An 18,850-nucleotide genomic window follows, 5' to 3' on the forward strand; every position below is an offset into this window, starting at 1 on the left:
GCCACAACTCTACCAATAGATCTACCACTACCATTTTCTCTTCGCTCGAATATTTAAACCAATATTTGGGGAGGGGTAAAGAATCATCGTTTAGATATTTTCATAGAGATAATTCCTGCCCGGATATTTTCATAGAGATAATTCCATAGAGATGTAAACTCGCTGCCAAGGGTTGTCTTCCAAGCTACCTTCGTCTCTCTTAAAATATAATTTCATAATGACGCTGGCTTTGAGCGACAAATTAGGAATCCACCTACCTAAAAAAAGTAGTTTTTTTCCATCCAGATGACAGCACGGCCAAAACTGACCACGTGACCTAATTTAACGCTCAAACTCATCGTCAAGAGTCACCATAAAAATACACCTTTTAAATTTGTAAACAAGAAATGGAAAATTATTCATTTAATGTAACAAAAACTGCGTTTAAAAGCTACCTAGTATTGTGATTTAAATTTTTATGGGTTAGTCCGGTTCTGGCTGTTATGTTAGAATTTAAAGAGAATTAATATTTTGCTACCAAATTTTATAACTTTAAAATTACCAATTTTGGTAGCAAAATAAATAAGATAATTCAAAGAACGAATTCATCTGAATGGAAAACAAAACTTCTTCATTCAAAGAATCAAAGTTTTTTCCACCAATATAACATAATTTAAAAAAATTTGTCTAAAATTACACTTTGTATCTAAAATATAGGCAACCCTCAATACATCCAAGTATTAAATCCTAAACATTAAGCAAAATGTTTTGTTTGTTTTTTTTAATCGAAAAATGTAAATTTTCCTTTCGAATAAAAAATCAAAACAAAAAAAGTATACTCGAAAAAAACATTGTAATGTAAATATAGGAATATACTTCATTTATAATAACAACATCGTATTCCCGATTTCGATTCCCGAACACCGATTTTGTATACAAAACAGAGATCGAACACATTTTATATGTATTCAAATCAACATGATTTTATTTACAGCTTGCTAGATTTGACATGACAACTGTAGTTTACTATAAATAATAAGCATGGAATTTTTATATTTTCTTGATTTTCGACGACCTTTTTTTTCTTTTCAAGTTGTTTTTTCTACGCAAAAAGAACAAACCTATGATTCTAGGATACAGTTTTCGTCAATAAAAAAATCTAAGGATTCTACAGACATACAAGTTTTTTTATCTTTCAGGAGTAAAAAGGTTTAAATAAATTATTTATTCTTCAGGAATAAATGATTATTCATCCTTCAGGATTAAAAGATAGATAAGTATTAAACTTATAAAAACAATTTGTTAGAATTTTAAAATAAGCCATGTCTAAAAGTGTGAACTGTAATTGAATAGCCAACAAATAATTTTCAACGAATATAATATTGTCCTGTAGGATAGCAGAACACTAAAGAGGGTGCAGCTAGTTGTTCGTTCATAAAATATAAGAATGTAATATAATTTATATAAAAAAAATGTTAAATTTGGGTGTAAAATATGTCAATTTTATTGAAAATCAAACAATTTTAAGGAGTTTCATTCAAAAAATCAAGAAATTTTAATAAAAACTGTGAGTAACTTTCAGTATTTACATAATTTTTTTGAAAGAATTGTATTGTATTTTTGTATTTGTACATGGATGGTGAATTGTGTTCCATTCGTAATTGTATGGGAAATCAACCTAAATGTCACGAGATACCAAAATATTTATTTTTTTTAACTATGTGAGCGAAAAATGTGTAATTATTTGAGATTTAAGTGCAATTTTTTATTTATGTTTAACCAAAAAAAAATCTGCTTTTAACGGTTTCATGTTTTATTTTAAAAACAAAATAAACTTCTTCTGTGTGTTTTGTTTTTTGAAGGTCAAATGAATCTTTAAGGATATTTTTATTTTCATATTTTGTTTTTCCATTCAGGATAATCTTATTTACCGAAGTTTTTGAATTTCTATTTAGTATCCTTTTTTCTTTATTCTAAGCCATAGCCGTTATAATCTAATGCTGCCATTTCAAAGTTCCGGGAAGTCGGGAGATAAGTGAAATTAATCTAATTATATACGACTGAATTATAATTTTAAAAATATTTATAAATATCCTTCAAATTAGTTTAAAAAATAATTGCTCAACTGCTCAATTTAACTGAATTTGAAACATATCTTTATTTATTTAATTCATGGTCGGTCTTAAGAAAAGGAACAAATTTCTGGATCAAGTTTGGAGAAATGGCAACTCTATTATAAACCGATTTTGACTTTATGATAATTTCTCTCTTTAACTCTTCAAATTAAGGGCTAAGCGACGGTTTTCTGTTCAGAATAACCCCGTTTATAATCCGACGATTTTCCATCTAGCAGCAGATTTTAAATTGAAAATTTACGAATGGATTTAGGAAATAATAGACCGGAAATAATTTCTGTAATAGTGTACTATTTTTGAACCGAAGGGCTAAAAACTTCAGAACAAGTTCTGCCATCTGGATGAAAGTAAAATAATCTTCAGCAGCGTCAAATCTTTTTACGATTTGACGCTCCTGAAGATTATTTTACTTTCATCCAGATGGCAGCACGGCTTACACTGACCACGTGACCTAATTTGACACTCAAACTCAGCGTGAAGCGTCATCATGAAAATACACCTTTAGACTCTTGACTGATTTTTTCATTGAATGAAAAAGCAAAAGATACCTACTTGATTATATCTTTTAATGTGCTTGGCCATATTTGCTCCCCTAGGATTTTATAATTGCAATATAGTTTTCCTACTTTTTTAGATAAACTTTGTTATTCGTGTTGTTATTTATAGTTCCCTAAGCTCCCCAATTAGAAAAAAAAAAATTTTTTTGTGGTACGCATTTCGTGACCATGAGGGATGAGGAAAGGTGAGAAATTTGCCGGGCTTTTATATACCTGTTTGTTTTTGATAATTGATCGACCGCCGCTGACAGTTGGGGGGGGGGAGTTCTAGTGACCAAAATGAATCCCCTCAGGTCGAAGTATGATTAAATATCTACAAAATATCAAATTTTTTTTATTAACTTGCCTGACAGTAATTGTTGAATTAACATTTTGGGAATTTCACGTTTTAGAAAATTGTAAACAACATTTCCGTTGAATATTATATGTCTATGCGAGCTAATTACCTATAGTGATTTTTTCTATCACTAGATAGAGTCTTTGTTAGCATTAAAGCCGCTTAGTTCGCAATATTAATAATGAATTGATGTATGTTTCAGTGATTTGTGAAATTGATTGAAGTGATAACCGTTATCATCTAAATATTTGGAACATATGAAGTTGGCTTCATGGCATGGATAATGTTGTGGACAAACACAAAGATCAGCTTCATGGAATCAGCTTCAATGATCAGCTACAAAAAGTATATTCAACGACACAAACGTTTACCAAAAAGTTCCAGATCCTCAGCAGGCTAACTACTGACAGACTACAGCTGCAGCTGAAGCTGATCAATCCATTTGGATCATTTGGATCATTTGGATCATTTGGATCATCATTGGATCACATAACATTCACAACAGTTATATTAATATTATTAATCCAAGCCTTATTTGCTCAGACGGTTGCTTTATGTCCAACACGCTGTGAATGCAACGAGGACTCGTTACATGTCTCATGCATTGACTCCAATTTGGATTTAGTACCAATACTGTTAAACCCCGATTTACTCCAATTAAATTTAACCAATAATCGAATAACAAATTTACATTATACGTTAAATTTTTACAATAATTTAAATATCTTAGATTTATCGCACAACAAGATACAAACGTTAGGCTCCATGAACTTTGAGTCACAGCATCAATTACATGTGTTAAATATAAGCAATAATCAAGTGAAAAACATTTCGAAAGATACGTTTAAAGGTCTCCAACAGTTACAAATCTTAGATTTCAGTTATAATCAATTACAATTGATTATGACGAATGCATTCGTCGATTTACATAACATCCAGATTTTAAATTTAAATCATAATAATTTACTCAGTTTTGAAGAGTCCGTTTTCTCATCCAGTCCAAAATTAACTCATTTATATTTAACATCAAATCAATTATTGGAAATTCCATATAATTTAATATCGTTTACACCGAATTTAAAACATTTCGAGTTAGCTCATAATTTAATTGAACAAATTGATTTAGTTATCGATTTAGAATACTTAGAATATTTAAATTTCAATTCGAATATGATTTCAAATATTAGTTCGAATGCATTCGATTCGTTATATAATTTAAAATATTTAGATTTCACAGATAATAATTTAAATAGTGTGCCAACTGAACAAATGTCCAAGTTAACAAACTTAACAATATTAAAACTTAGTGGTAATTTTATAGAAGTCATACCAACATTAGCATTTCAAAATTTATTTCAATTAAAATATTTATATATGAATCGTATGACACGATTAACATCGATCGATTCACGTGCATTTATCGATAATATACATTTAGAATCGATACAAATCGATTCAAATACACAATTAACAGTGATACCAACACGTATGTTTCATTCGTTAAAATATCTAACACATATAACGATACGTGATAATGTGTTTGAAACGCTTGCGCCTGATCACTTTCCATTGGATCAATTACAAACGTTAAAGATCTCTGGTCAACAATTCATTTGTAATTGTTCGTTGTTATGGTTGTGGAAGTTGTTACAATTACAAGACCCTACAGTTCAGGTCCAGGTCCATGCAATTCATGCAGATCATTTACATGCGTTGCAAATCGATGGACGTAAGATTGTATGTACGTTACCGCCTGAATTGAGCAAGATACCATTGATAAATGTACGAGAAAGCGATGTAACATGTTCCAAAGATTGGGCAACAGTGATTATAGCCATGATTCTGGTTCTATTTGTGATAACAGTGATTGCGAGTGTTATCTCATACGCAAAACGTTATAAATGTCTTCCTTCGCGTCCAGCCATGCAAAGTGTTGTTAACAGTCATAGTCATGCACATGCGCATGGACATCATCGTCATGGTCATGTGACACGTGGACACAGTAATAGCATTGGTAGTGGTACTGATCATATGACAATTAGTGGACCATCACAAGTGTATGGTCATGGTCATGGTCATCATAGTCCACCGTTACCACCGTTACCCCCACCAAATAATTTACATCGTCCAAAATTGAATATGACACCAACTCATTGGGATATTTCATTTCAAGAGCAATATTCACAAAGTGATTATCATCATACGCATCCACATCAGACATCCACAAATACCCCACAAACACAAATTAAAAATAAACCACCACATATTGTCTTTGTTTAATACATTACATTTTACATACTATCCTTCTCTCTCTCTATTCTCTTCTCTCTTTATCTTCTTCTCTGTCACTGTCATGTACTATATTTAATTGTGTGCACGGATTTCTATATTCAACTTAGATTGCTAACATGAAACGACATTCAATTAATTCCAGGGCGGTGATACTCAAATGGACAGTGAGCTTCTTAAATGTCAGGGCTTGAACCCATATAACAAGGACGTGAAACTTGGGTGTAGAGGGTAGCAGGAAAAAAGGCGCCTATCTGGGCGGTCCATGGTCGTTGCATACTGCGCATCAGGATGTATAAAGTGATTGAAAACAAAAAACAGGCTAATGCGCATTACAACGTAGGCAACGAGATAGGCGCCTTTTTTATTGCTTCGCTCTCAGGGGTACCGCAAGTGAGTCCCTAGCACCTAGACCATGAGTCGTCTGGTCTCTCCGATGTGAACGACCTGTTTTAGCTACGTTTTTCGACTGTTAGCGATCTAACTTGAATATTGACGTATGTGTTCTAATTGAGAGGTTTTCAAACCACTTCTTATAAATATAATTTTATTTAAATATTTAAGCTCCTTTAATAAGACAAAAGCTAGTAAAGCTAAATTTTAAGCGTCCAGGAATTTTTATAAAATGATTTGTGAGAAAAAATTTGAATGAAGAAATTTTTTGAATATTATATAATTATTTGAGAGTTTCATGTGCTAATTTTCTGATAATTTGCGTCCGTCTTTGAAACGTATTTATCAAAGTGATTCAGTTAAACGCATTTCTATATTAAAATACGTAGATTTAATTTAGATCGAATGGATTTTAGGATCTATACAAAAAATTCATTCGATTTAAAGAAGATTAAATCTTAAAAATTTAAAAATGATTTGCAATTTTTGTCGATTTTAATTGTGAATTACATACTAAGATCTAAGAAAAGCATTACATCTTCTAAAATTTTCAAAACATTAATTTACTGTTATCTGTTTTATTTTTAAAGAGAAATTTCATTTTCTTGTCTAAAGTTCAGCGACCACTTTAAGCTGTATTTAACCCAACGTCATGGTCTGAATCATAGTCATGGTTATATCGCTTCCAAGGGCCTCCATTAGCAAATCTGACAGTATATCACTATTGCATGAGCTGTCAAAGTGTGGAGAAACAGGAGACGATGTCTCATCTTGTCTCATCTTGCCACTGTCCAGCTCTTGCCATGAAGAGCTGGGCTTATTTGAGCCAGCCTCTCTTTGACGACCTCTCTGGCCTAAAGTCCGTTGTCGTCAAAGCACTCCTACTGTTCTTAAACAACTCAAAATGGTTCATGGAGAAGTGGCCGGGGTTGGACCAACCCTTTTTCGATATCACAATGGATCCCATGGTCTAAGTGTCTTTTCATAGACGTAAGACGTGAAAACTCCATCAAAAGATCAACGACAGCAACTACTGGGAGGTTAATAACAGCGTGATCACTGAACAGAAGATCGACAAGAATTATTCTCATACCTTAGACTCTACCTCGATTAAAAGTCTTTCTAGTAAAGTAATTCACCTTAGAAATCGACTATTGCGCACAAATTCGTACTTAAAAGCAATATTATGTACAAATAATAAAGTTAGGACTTCCCACGGCCATGACCACAGTGTCACGGTGGTCAGGACGATATGGAGTTCTAATCTTAACTAACTGATGTAGGTATACTACACGATAATAGGTAGTATGCGATAAAAACGTTTGGAAACTAAAAAATAAAAAAATAAAAATAAAGCCAAAGTGTGATAAACGCACATAAAAATTTAATTTTTAAAGACTGTTTTTTATGTACTTCAATACATACTTAATTAATTAATTAATTAATATAAACGAACGATATTTATTTTTTATTAATTCACATCCACAGTGGAATTTACACCTCTCAATCACTGACATGGGTCCGTCCACAATCCACAATCCATCACATGTTCCATGTTTACATGTTCCAAACGGCTTAGGTCAAAATCGATTATAACGGCATCGAAGGCACTCTTACTTTTTATCTATCTGAAATAAAGGACCATCCATAAATTACGTCATACGTTAGCGGGGGGGGGGGTAGGGAGCAGGGACAAAACTTCCGACAAGTGCCATCGCACGCGCAATTAAAAATTATTTTGAATGGAAATATAAAAAATTTTAAAACTGATGGTTTTAATTTATAAGGGGGGGGGGAGTTTTCACAAATATGACCACGTGTGATAAATACGTAAGGGAGAGATGGAGATGGAGCCCTAGTTTATGGATGGCCCCTAATAATGTCTCTTACATTAGTCGCCTTGGAGATATGACTTCAATTTGTAAGTTTTGTACTTTACCAATAGCCGATGGTCGTAATAACCGATTTTCACTGTACACAGTTAAAGATAAATATTCACAATAAATATAACAAATCCAAAAAACGATTAAAAAAAAGTTAGTTTTTAATAGGAAAATAATTTTAAAATGTGGACGAGCCCATTCTAATACATAAAAGAATTGAATAACTAGTATTTATATATAAATATATTTATATTACTGATACTGGGTCTGCTAGCAGTAACTATACGCTTACCATTACATTGCAGGACATATTTTTAGACTTAAGCAGTGGAATTTGAGTCACAGCTGAAAATTTGGGAAACTGTGTCTTAACAACTTTTTGAAATATGTAAATTTTTTTAGCCAAGTTTCAGTATGAATGTTCATTGAGAGCGAGGACAGGACAATAAGAGAGAGATGTTGGGTTAAATGATTTTTTCTGGTCCCTAGCTTTGAAAATGTTGCTATTTTAAAAAGTTGTTAGACTGTGCGGCTATAACCTTAATATTTTATAATTTATTTATAGATTAGTTTTTAAAATTTTAGTTTTAGTTATTTCGGCTTCTAATTTATTATGCTCTACGAGCACTACGAGCTACATCTACAGTTCTATTTTAGTACTAAGCAGAAGCTCTTTGAACCATAGAGATAATAGAGATAGAGCAGACAAACCATAGAATGCTGTGTAAGTGGAAATGTCTGCAAAACAAATAAACTTGGTTATCATTTGTCTCTGTCAAGTGTTAACAACAACTACCGCAATTCTCTCTATTAAAATAAAGTTTGGTAGCATCTATCTCTGTCGATAACAGCTACCGCAACTGACTATCTCTTTCATTTCTGCGGACAGGTTTTATGCTGGCTTGTCTCTTCCATATATGTAATACTTCTTACAGCCCAGACTATATATTCCTCACACTCTGTCGACGCAGGACCACGACTCTTGCGCATGCGTCACTTCATACGTATCAGTACAAACGTACTTTTTCTCTGCCTCGCCTGTTTTCGCCGGTCCCTCTCATAGAGATATATAACCTGTTTGCTTTGAACACAGTATGCAACTTACAGCCCTTAAGAAGTGTGTTAAGTGAGATGGTGATGGTTTGCGTTTAGTTAATCTAAACTTACCCAATATTTAAAAATAATCTTGATTTAATTTATCAATTCAATATATAGAATCATTTTTTTAATATGACTCATCCAGTGTCCATGTGCTCACTGCTACGTTCAGTTTAATCGCCATTATTCAAATATCTTCTAAAAAATAACAATCATATTCTGAAGTGTATTGAGTTTAATCGAAATCGAATACATAAAATATTTTTCGATTTTTTAAGAGGAAATTATTTTGGGGGGAGGGGAGGGGGTTCTAGTTTATGGTAACATTGGATTGGATGAATTTAACCTTGATTGACTCCTTCAATAATTATTTTTTTGTGAGATATTTGAATCCGTCCATTAAAAGGATTACCCAAAAAGTTAGCAAATTAAATCCAAACCATTACGGTTTTTTTTTGGATTTTAAGTGGTACTGATCGTGTTATGGCAGACTCATCTTTCCGAATCTGTAAATTTTAGTAAAAATCGTATGGGTTTTGTTAAAAAAAGAATTCTATATACAAAAAAAAAAAAAGAAAAAAGGTGTTTTTGGTTTCTATTTGAATATAAATTCGTTTTACAATATTTAATAAATTTATGAATAAAAATTGATTTTAGATCAGCCATTCCAATAATTTTCTATGCCACCGTCGAATATTCACATTAATTTTCCAATTTTGGAAAAATTAAAAAAGATAATAAAAATATTTTGAAATAAAATACAAAAATCCGGTTCATTTAACGATTTAAAGTGTAGTTTTTGAGATATCATCTATAGTCCTATATAAAGAGCGATATTTTGAAGCGATTTCAGATGATCGTTCAAAAACTAATCGTCAAAATGAACCATGTCGTTCGGACGCAGACGCAATAATAAATGATGACTGATCTATGATCTATGAATGATGATAAAAAGTATTTTATATAATAAATTAAAATAAAGTAAGGTATGTTGTGAACGCCATTTTGTTAAGGTACCTATTAATTACATAAATATAATGTATCTATATTATATAATCTAAAAATATATAATTATCAAAATAAATAAATAAATTATTATATAATCGAAATGCAAAAACAAATAAATAAATAAAAAATTATTTTTAATAATTCAATTTTTATTCAAATAGAAATACATTAACGTTGCAATAAATTAATATTTATAATGATCTGCAATGATCAATGATCTATGATGGATCTATGGATCTACAGATCTATTATATATGTATAAAGTTTGTATTTATTACTTAAAAAAAATCATTACATAGATTCAACAATTTTGATTAAATTATCATTCAGTGTTTTTAATTAATAACCTCACTTTACCAACACCAATTTCAAACTTCTAGGTCCTAGAGGAGAAAGAAGATTGTTGAACGAACATAAATATCAGTTGGATAAAATTAGACCCTCTGGACTTCTTTTCATTCCATATAAGGAGATTAGGCAACTGCCTAGGAGTCCTGGAAAAAAATGAATCAATGAAAATAGGTTAGGTAAGATTAGAGGGGCTGTCATGGGGTGGGACACACTTACAACTATGGGGTCCGTTGTGATACCGAATAGGGTTGGTCCATCCCCGGCCACTACTCCATGAATTATTTGGAGCTGTTTAAGAACAGCAGAAGTGTTTTGACGTCAACGGACTTCAGGTCAAGAGAGGCTGGCTCAAATAGATCCACCTCCTCATGGCAAGAGCTAGACAGTAACAGAAAGGATGAGACATCGTCTCCCCCCCCCTTCCACACTGTGACAGCTAGGTATTAATGACAATAGGTATTACTTTTTTGACGTATGCTGTCAGTTAATGAAATATTTCATACTTACAGAACAGAATCATCTAGTAAATGGGGAGGAGGGGGGCGCTAAAAAGATATTGTGCCTCGGGCACGAGTTAAGCTCACTACGCCACTGACAACTCTGTATTGATTTAATTACGAGTTGGTTAGGTTGACTTTGTCGACTGTAGAAGAGTTGGTTGGTTGAGTTCTGAAGTTTTTAGTCCTTGCGTTTAAAAATAGGATGGAAGTCTAAAATGAATAAAAATTAATGATGTATAATGTTCTAGAGAGTTTTGGAACTTGAATGTTCAAGAAATATATGAAATAGGAAAAGAGGGAACATTTGACAGAAGGTAGAATTATGGAAGTAAATTTGTTTGCAGGTGTACAGCATACAAGTACAGGTTTGCTATAAGTAATCAAAATGAAATAAATTTTTTAACGTTTAATAATTTTTGGCTTACACTTTTTGTAACAAATGTAGTTTTGAACAAGTTTGTTTTACAATCAATATGTAAACTTAGTAAACTTTGTTTTTATATAATTTTTACTTTTTACTTTACAATTAACATGGCTGCAGACTGCTGTCTGCTGGCTACCTTAACTTAAAATGAGCTGCGCTGAGCTGCTGCTTAATTTATTTATAAATATAAAGCATATTTTATTAATTTATAACTTACATTATTTAACAAGATCCGTTTTTTATTCATTTATTTTTATTATTTTAAATGTGTCCCATACCTCATCTCATTCCATCACTCATACATTATAATGGAAGTTATACTTAGCAATCTACATGTTGAAGTTAGTTATAATTTTTGAACACCATGAAGTTAGTCCGATAAACAAAATGTCACTCATAATCATGAAGGTTATAAAGAACGAGAACGATCGCTACGTGTTAAAGCATTAGCGCGTCTGTCCCTGAAAATTTGTAGAATTTATAGTTCATTTTTTAGCCACCAGCCGCGCTGTCATCATTAAGTAGTATCTGCGAAGTTAGCTGTTTATGAGTACAAGTAGATGAAGTTAGTTGCATAATGTACAAATTGATATATCATTTCAAATTAGCGCACAACAGCCCGCTTTTATTGATACTACTTAGCGGTCGCAGCGCCTTACTTATTTTATCCATATTTCGGGGACAATATTTTCTATAGCGATCGTTCTCCTTCTTTATAACCTTCATGCTCAAAATAGACAAGGGTACAGATAGATGACAGGTTAAGAGTCATCTATGAACACAATAGATAAGCTTATACAGAATGCTTTTTTTAAAGTTGACATATGCTTGAAATTCGATAAATAAATTTAATCGAGCAAAATGCTTCAAACGAAAAATGTTAGTTTCAAAGGCACACATCTTACTTATACCGGAATCGAATTCGATCTAAGTTTTTAGGTTCAATTAAAACCTCACTATGATTCATAACTGACAAACATTAGAAGCTTTAAATTGTTCATCTATCGATTACCAGTTATGGAAGTAGAGTGAGCTTTTCATTGAGCTTGAAAATCTAGGTCAAGATTAATGTCTGCGTAAGATGTGCGCCTTCACATTCAACATTTTTTGCTTGAAGCATTTTTATTGATTAAACTTATTTTTCAAATTTCATGCATATGTCAACTTAAAAAGGACACCCTATATAATTGAAATTATAGTTTCTAATCGATGAAGACGACAATATATAGTCACCACTTTTAATGGGTGAAGGAAGGCACACAAAATTTACAGATCTAAATGCTAGGGACTCTAGACTCAATGGGATTGGGAGGTGGGGAGTGAGGGGTTTAAAGACTCTTGTAAGATTGTATGGGTCACGTTTAAAAAAATGATCCTGTGTGCCTTAGTTTTTATATAAGCTTATGAGATAATTCGTTGCTTGTATAAAATTTACGACACTTTTATATTCGATGATTCTTTTGTAATATCTTTTTTGTTTTTCTTCGAATAACACAGAATGAAATGTTTCGATTACGTATTCGGAGTGTCCACTCAATTAGAAAATAGAATTAATTGTTAAAAGTTTGGAAAATTCGGAATTAAGATGGAAAAAAAATGATTATAACGAACATTTTCAAAATTATCTTACTTTTGCCAACAAAAATCAGCTTGCAATGTTCAAAATTGGCCGTGCCACAAATTTTAACATGGAATTATTCAAATGTCGTTAAGGTTTTTCAGGATTCTATTCACATTAAAGTTGAGTACAGTCCTGCTTCCATTTTGTAAGGGTAAAAGTAGCATTTGACCTTTAGCTGTTACCGTTAAATTAACAAACCGATGTCAGCGAAAAAACAGTTCGAAATTCGTCACCCGCAACAAATTTTAACATAAAATTATTCAAAGAACGTTATGGGTTAAATTGAAAATGTTAAGATTTTTCACGATTTTATTTATCGATTGAAATCGATCGAATTGCTTGCAGGATGGACACACCGAATAGTAATAAAAACGAGTTATGTGATTATAAGGCGCTAGTGATGAATTTTGGAAGTCATGAAAATGCCTTAATGGTAATCCACCACTGAATAAGGCACGAAACAAAAAAATTCTTGCTCAAGGAAAATTCCATTCTGTATTATCCAAAATCTATAATACATAATTTTCATCTATATATATATATAATTTTTTTTTGTTTCTAAAAACAAAATTAGTCAAAATTCGTTATAACGACATCGCAACATAAAATGATCAAAATCGCACTCAAAAGATTGGATTGGGGTTCCCCTCGGAAAGGAATGAGTGGGTGTGGGTTGGGTTGGTTTCGGATCGGATCGGATAACGATCATAATTATAAGTTGATTCAATGTCATTATAACCGGTTTCGGCTATACTTTAAAAGTTTTTCATATAATACTTCTAAAAGAAATTGTTTTTTGTAAAATGTGTAATAAAATCACTCGACGTACGATTTTTAATAAAAAAAATGTGTGTTTTTTTGTAAACTAAAACAACTTGGTCACTCACTTGAGTCACTCTAGATTCAACAAAGTCTTTTATCACAAAATTTGTTGTGATTTGTTTTAAAACAAAAAAGAAAATTATCAGTTTTCACAGTCTAATTATTATTGCATTATAAAAAAAAAATATTAAGGGGTGGAGAGTTAAATTTCGGCCATTTTTTTATCTTCAGATTCCAAATTCGTTTTTGGAATATACAGTAGAGTTTCAGTTATCCGAATAAGTTTATTAAGTCATATTTTTTTTGTTTAAGTATTGAATTAGCAAAAAACTTGCCGAAGTTTAACACTACCCCCTCTTTTTCTTTACAAAATGTACCAAATCTGAGCTGCCATAAAGAAAACACTAATCGAAATTTATAATATAATTTTCTGTTTTGATATGTTTTGAATTTCGAAGTATCACAGTTATGATTCGAACTGATTTGGTGAAAAAATTATATTATAACCTTACGAAATTTCATAGAGCAAGTTTTGGGCATTATCTAAAATTAAAAAAATAGTCTAGTCGCAAAAATAGAGGTATTTTCATATTCGATTTGCACCTGCAGAAATCTGCTGGGCTTGGATCCATCTATCCTGGGAGAGATCCCGACGGAGATGCTGTGAGCTTTTTCAAGATCATTTTCCATTTTTATTCATTAACAAAATGCGAGAATGATCTTGAAATCTCGAGTCCCAAAAATATATGTACTAATAAATCTTGTGACCTCGAATTGTAAATGAGACCTCTATTGCTGCGACTTAGCTAAAAATTGTAATGGAATTTTTAAATCTAAATATTTAAAAAAAGAAAAAATTAAAATCAGAGATCAAAATTTTGGATTGACCTCCGTGCGTTGTGATGGAATGCCAAAAGAAAAAAATAAATGCAATTTATGAAATAATTGAGCATAGATTCGTTTTTAAGTACTGATGGCGAATTTTATATATTTTGGTTTTGGTAGAAGGCACTTGTAATTGTTTCATGTTTTCTAGTTGGCGTCGTTTGCCGGAACTCCAATTGTTAAAACTACCGAATAGCCAGAATCTTTGATTAAATTGACAATGTCGCCATGACATAAGTTCGTTATTGGTATATGATTGACAGCCACAATACAATCACCCACTTGTAGAAGTCCACATCGTTCAGCGGGACTTCCTTCAATCAGTCTCCCTGCAAAATAACATTTTATTAATTAAAAACGTTAATTTAATTTAACGTCTTGCGTTTAACCCCTCTTCCGTCACGTGATAGTTGATTTTGAGTACAGTGTTGTCAAACTAACCGTAGGTCCATCTATGTTTTATTATTTGAACTATGGAACTAACTGACTGATCGATCAACGCAAAAATGATATCGCTATGCCTAGAAGCATGAAATTTTAAACACACGTTCTTTAAATGACGTAAGTATACATTAAGAAGGAATTTTAGGTAATTAACCTCCCTCAAAGAGTTAAAATGAGGGTTGAAAGTTTGTATGAAAATTGATCAAATCACATACCTATGGTTGATCCAGCTTTATTCGCCGAACTGATAATTACAAAGCCAAATCCTTCGTTTTCGGATCGCGTTACAACAACATTATACGTAGACGCACTGCTCGGTAATTGATTCCGTCGCCTTCGTATTCGTAACTTAACGCGTCCATTCGCCGCCGCAATGCCCATCAGTTGTACGACTTGATGATGTGATGAATTAATTACAGAATGTCCGTCTACGTTTAGAATAATATCACCTGTACATATTCTACCATCTAAATCGGCTGCGCCACCCGGTACAATATGGCCAACGGCCACTTGAGATCCTTCTTCAGTTCCGCCAACAATACGAAACCCAAAACCACTTTCTTGTCGAATAAGCGTCACGACAATCTCATTTGAGTCGACGTTCAAGCGTTGCATTCGTTGCGTCATGTGGTCCCACGGTTGGTACACAGATTGTTGGACTGTGTAATGATTTTCGAGGTCGTTTGTTGAAGACATGTCGGGCTTCCGTCGATCTAAGTTACGTTCTTTCATATCTTCGTTGTCTTCGGGTATACTTAAACAATAATTCGAGTTGATTTTCGTTTTTTTACAATCATGGCAGTAACAAGTTTCGTAATGGTAATACTGATGTTCACTAGGTGGCACTGGAGTTGAGCCCTCGTTTGCGATTGCGATAATATTGGAGCCAGGAGTCTCGCCATATGTGTTGATGTTGTAATTTGAATTAAGTACATCCGATTGGCAAGAACTTGTCGAACTGGCACTTACTTCAGCTAATGGTGTTTTGGAACGATTTCGAGTATCGACCAAAGGAGTTTTCGGTCGATTTGGTAATATTTCTTTTTGTTGTGTACTGTAAAGGTCTGCAGTTGGAGTTTTACTGCGGTACATATTCGCAACAATATCTTTGGTAGTTAAACGTCCATTTTCGATTTTCCTTAATTTATTTTTACCCAATTTCGAGGAAACACACTGTCCTCGTTGAACAATTATAACGGCTTCCTCATTATGCGGACAATTCTTTAAGACTTGAACAACTTCATCGTGACTCTTACTTTGCACATTTATGTTATTTATTTCTAACAAAACATCGCCCTCGAATAAGTTCTTACACCGTTGCCGGTCCAAGATCTTTTTGACGCGTTGGCCACACGCACTGTCCGCTATCGTAAAACCAAAGCCCATTGCACCTTTCACAATATGAATAACAACGGTATTTGCGAGATCCGTACATATATTGCGTACATCATTCAATCGGTCCTGATTTGCGCCATTACTGTATTTCCATAAATCATTCTCAGAATTATTCATAAAATTTAAATTTCGATCGAAATTAAAATCGACAAAATTTCGGGTTGTTTCACAGGATGTTGCTTGTGAATCAACTGCCACAGTGGTAACAACTTCCGTGTTTGGGTCATTTGGATCGAATGGTAACGGATAACCTCGACACACTTCTAAACAAACAGCTTCACCGGGGGATATCGATTGGAATAGGTTAACAACTTGATTGTGAGTGAAACCTAAGACGCAGGTCTCATTTACGTAGACAATTAAATCGCCGGTTTGTAATTTACCATCTAGCCATGCAGGACCATTTGGGACAATCGATTTGATTTGAAGAAATTCATCGACATCGTCATCTCCACCAATAATTGTAAATCCTAAGCCTCTCGATGATTTTGTTAAAGTTGTGGTAAATCGTTCCCCACATAATTCGGAAGGGTCTTTCGTAAAGGAAGCTCGACCTTGTTTTGTACCTGAGTTCGGTGTAGAAAGCCGCTGTTCCACAGCTTGTTTCGCTTGTAAAACTGGATTCTCATACTGTGTACGTCGATTCACATGATCGATAAAATATGTTCCATACTGTGGATCGGTAATTTTCTCCCAGCCATATGGTAATTCATCGTCTAAGCAATCTTCTAGTGATTTTTTCTGGAATTTTGACAATCTTGGATCTAACCAATGTGACGTCCCCGTTGAATGACTGTAATTAAAACCATGACTTTAAAACAAACGATAACCACTTTCACTTAAAGCTTATTCATTCGGTTCCTTAGATCCAAATCCAATTTTTTTAGTATAATCGCAGCTATAAAGGGTCTCGAGATTCAAGAATCGTCACAAAAATATTAGTTCCATTAAAATAGATGAAATTTCATATGATTTACTAAAGTTTTGGGTACAGCAATGTGGGTAAATTTCTTAAATAGATTAGAAGAGTACCAAAAAGACCATTATTTTGTCATAATTCCTGAGGGTTCAATATTATATTAGCGACTTTTTATAGTTGCGACTAGACTATTCGATTGAAACTGTCTAAGGAACCGTACTATAATAAAATACGTACTCAATAAAATAAACTTCGCCATTTTCTGTGTATGCTTTCTCCCATTTTGGAGGTAATGGTCCTAAATCACCATCGATATCGTAATCTCGATAGTTACGACATTCAATGTCCATGCTTGATCGGCCATCGTATTGCTGTAAATCAAGATCTGGTCGTCCGCCACTGGTCGTTGATTGCTTGTCAGCGTCATTATTTACAACACCGACTCCAATGATATCTTCCTCGACAAGAGTGCACAGGCCGCCACCCAAACCATTGTTGGTTGGCCCCGCCGGAACACTCGAACTCATTGCCGTTCATAAAACTATTTAAAAAAAATAAATAAAAACTTTATTAGAATAATCAAGAGCGAAATTTGCCAATTAATCAATTGGCGAATACATTGATTCACGACCAACAAATTCGCGAGCAATTTTAAAGATACGGTGCTCAACTTATTTTGAAAAAACCTTTTTACATAGAAATCTGCGAAAATGTATGATAATTGCGGTTAAAATATTATTCCACGGCTTTCACAACGAATTTTCACTTGAAGAACTCTATTCTCAAAAGGATACGGAATAGATACATTAATAGCGGATACGAGTTTAACTAGCCTTTGAAGAAATCGTACACATAAATATTTTCCGCGGATAAACACAACATTTTAAAGATAATAAATTTAACTTACGAAGTAAATTTCGTATTAATTAATTGTGCAATTAATAAATCACAAAATAATATTAGGCTATTTTGATTAAAGATTCGACCCCCAACTTGGAAAGTGGATGAATCAGAATAAAAAATGATTCCCCCGAAGAATTTACATACCAAATAAAAAATCCTCTGAGTCATCAAACATCAAATCGAGTGATTTCATTCAATAATTATCGAAAATAAATAGCACAGCATTTTTTTTTTTTTTCAAAAAAAAAATAATAAATAAATATATAACAAGCCTAGGATCGATGACCTAATATTTAATTTTTTTCGATTTAATATTATTTAAAACAGGAAATTTACTTGGATACACTCACCGTGTATTTAAAAAACTACCATAGCACACAATATTTTTCAACAACAAAACACACACAAAAATGAAAAATAAACAAAAAAAATTTTTCAAAATAAACAAGTCCGATTTCCTGAACACAACTCAAAACACAATCTGTCACTAATTTTGTGTTGAACTTAACGAAACTAAATACCCATCAATTGAGTGAAGATCTCTTTAAATTTTTTTTTGGGGCGTTTACTCGATCTCAATATTTTGATTAACAACTGGTAAACTGTTTGAATTGTGCGTTGAATTTGAAAAAAATAAATTTTCTTAATGAAAATCCACTTGTAATAATTGAAACATCAAACATCATTATAATTAATTAATATTTTCATTAGTAATTCATAAAAATTTTTTCTTAGTCAACTCAGGTACACCAACTTGATAAAACTTAAACACATATGAAATATATAACATGGACTGCACTTGTTTGGCTGCCATAGATATTCACTATTTTGGTTCTTTCATTTAAGTGAAGCTCTCTACAAGCTTTAACTTCAAGAACTGAAGATAATAATGCGAAAGTTTCCCCCT

General features: G+C 32.7%; 2 protein-coding genes across 4 annotated transcripts; one reads left to right on the forward strand and one right to left on the reverse strand.

Moving 5' to 3' along the window:
* The first annotated feature begins 1,495 nt into the window (after window positions 1–1,495).
* Window positions 1,496–6,089, forward strand: LOC123303081 (leucine-rich repeat and immunoglobulin-like domain containing-NOGO receptor-interacting protein 4). The gene is made up of 3 exons (XM_044886181.1): window positions 1,496–1,546; window positions 3,211–4,194; window positions 4,246–6,089. The coding sequence occupies exons 2-3, from the start codon at window positions 3,285–3,287 to the stop codon at window positions 5,286–5,288; spliced, it is 1,953 nt and encodes a 650-aa protein (XP_044742116.1). The 5' UTR covers window positions 1,496–1,546; window positions 3,211–3,284; the 3' UTR covers window positions 5,289–6,089.
* A 7,935-nt stretch (window positions 6,090–14,024) lies between these two features.
* LOC123302608 (membrane-associated guanylate kinase, WW and PDZ domain-containing protein 1) lies at window positions 14,025–18,562 on the reverse strand. 3 transcript variants are annotated; one of them, XM_044885622.1, is made up of 4 exons: window positions 18,294–18,562; window positions 17,278–17,581; window positions 14,942–16,932; window positions 14,025–14,611 (listed from the first exon to the last, which is right to left on the reverse strand). In XM_044885622.1, the coding sequence occupies exons 2-4, from the start codon at window positions 17,565–17,567 to the stop codon at window positions 14,430–14,432; spliced, it is 2,463 nt and encodes an 820-aa protein (XP_044741557.1). In that variant the 5' UTR covers window positions 17,568–17,581; window positions 18,294–18,562; the 3' UTR covers window positions 14,025–14,429. The 3 variants fall into 3 exon arrangements, with proteins under 3 accessions (XP_044741557.1, XP_044741559.1, XP_044741558.1); XM_044885624.1 differs by having other exon boundaries at window positions 14,942–16,914; window positions 18,294–18,561; XM_044885623.1 differs by lacking the exon at window positions 18,294–18,562 and adding an exon at window positions 17,948–18,031.
* Window positions 18,563–18,850: the final 288 nt, after the last annotated feature.

Source organism: Chrysoperla carnea, chromosome X (genome assembly GCF_905475395.1).
Source record: "Chrysoperla carnea chromosome X, inChrCarn1.1, whole genome shotgun sequence".
Taxonomy (NCBI): domain Eukaryota; kingdom Metazoa; phylum Arthropoda; class Insecta; order Neuroptera; family Chrysopidae; genus Chrysoperla; species Chrysoperla carnea.

Excerpts from the sequence above, each read along its gene's own strand:
- LOC123303081 (XM_044886181.1), top strand. The coding sequence starts at position 3,285 with ATGGATAATGTTGTGGACAAACACAAAGATCAGCTTCATGGAATCAGC. Across the intron at positions 4,195-4,245 it reads GAATATGATTTCAAATATTA|ATAATAATTTAAATAGTGTG; the intron begins GTTCGAATGCAT and ends TAGATTTCACAG.
- LOC123302608 (XM_044885622.1), bottom strand. The coding sequence starts at position 17,567 with ATGAGTTCGAGTGTTCCGGCGGGGCCAACCAACAATGGTTTGGGTGGC. Across the intron at positions 16,933-17,277 it reads GGCGAAGTTTATTTTATTGA|TCATGGTTTTAATTACAGTC; the intron begins GTACGTATTTTA and ends TTTGTTTTAAAG. Across the intron at positions 14,612-14,941 it reads TAAAGCTGGATCAACCATAG|GGAGACTGATTGAAGGAAGT; the intron begins GTATGTGATTTG and ends GTTATTTTGCAG.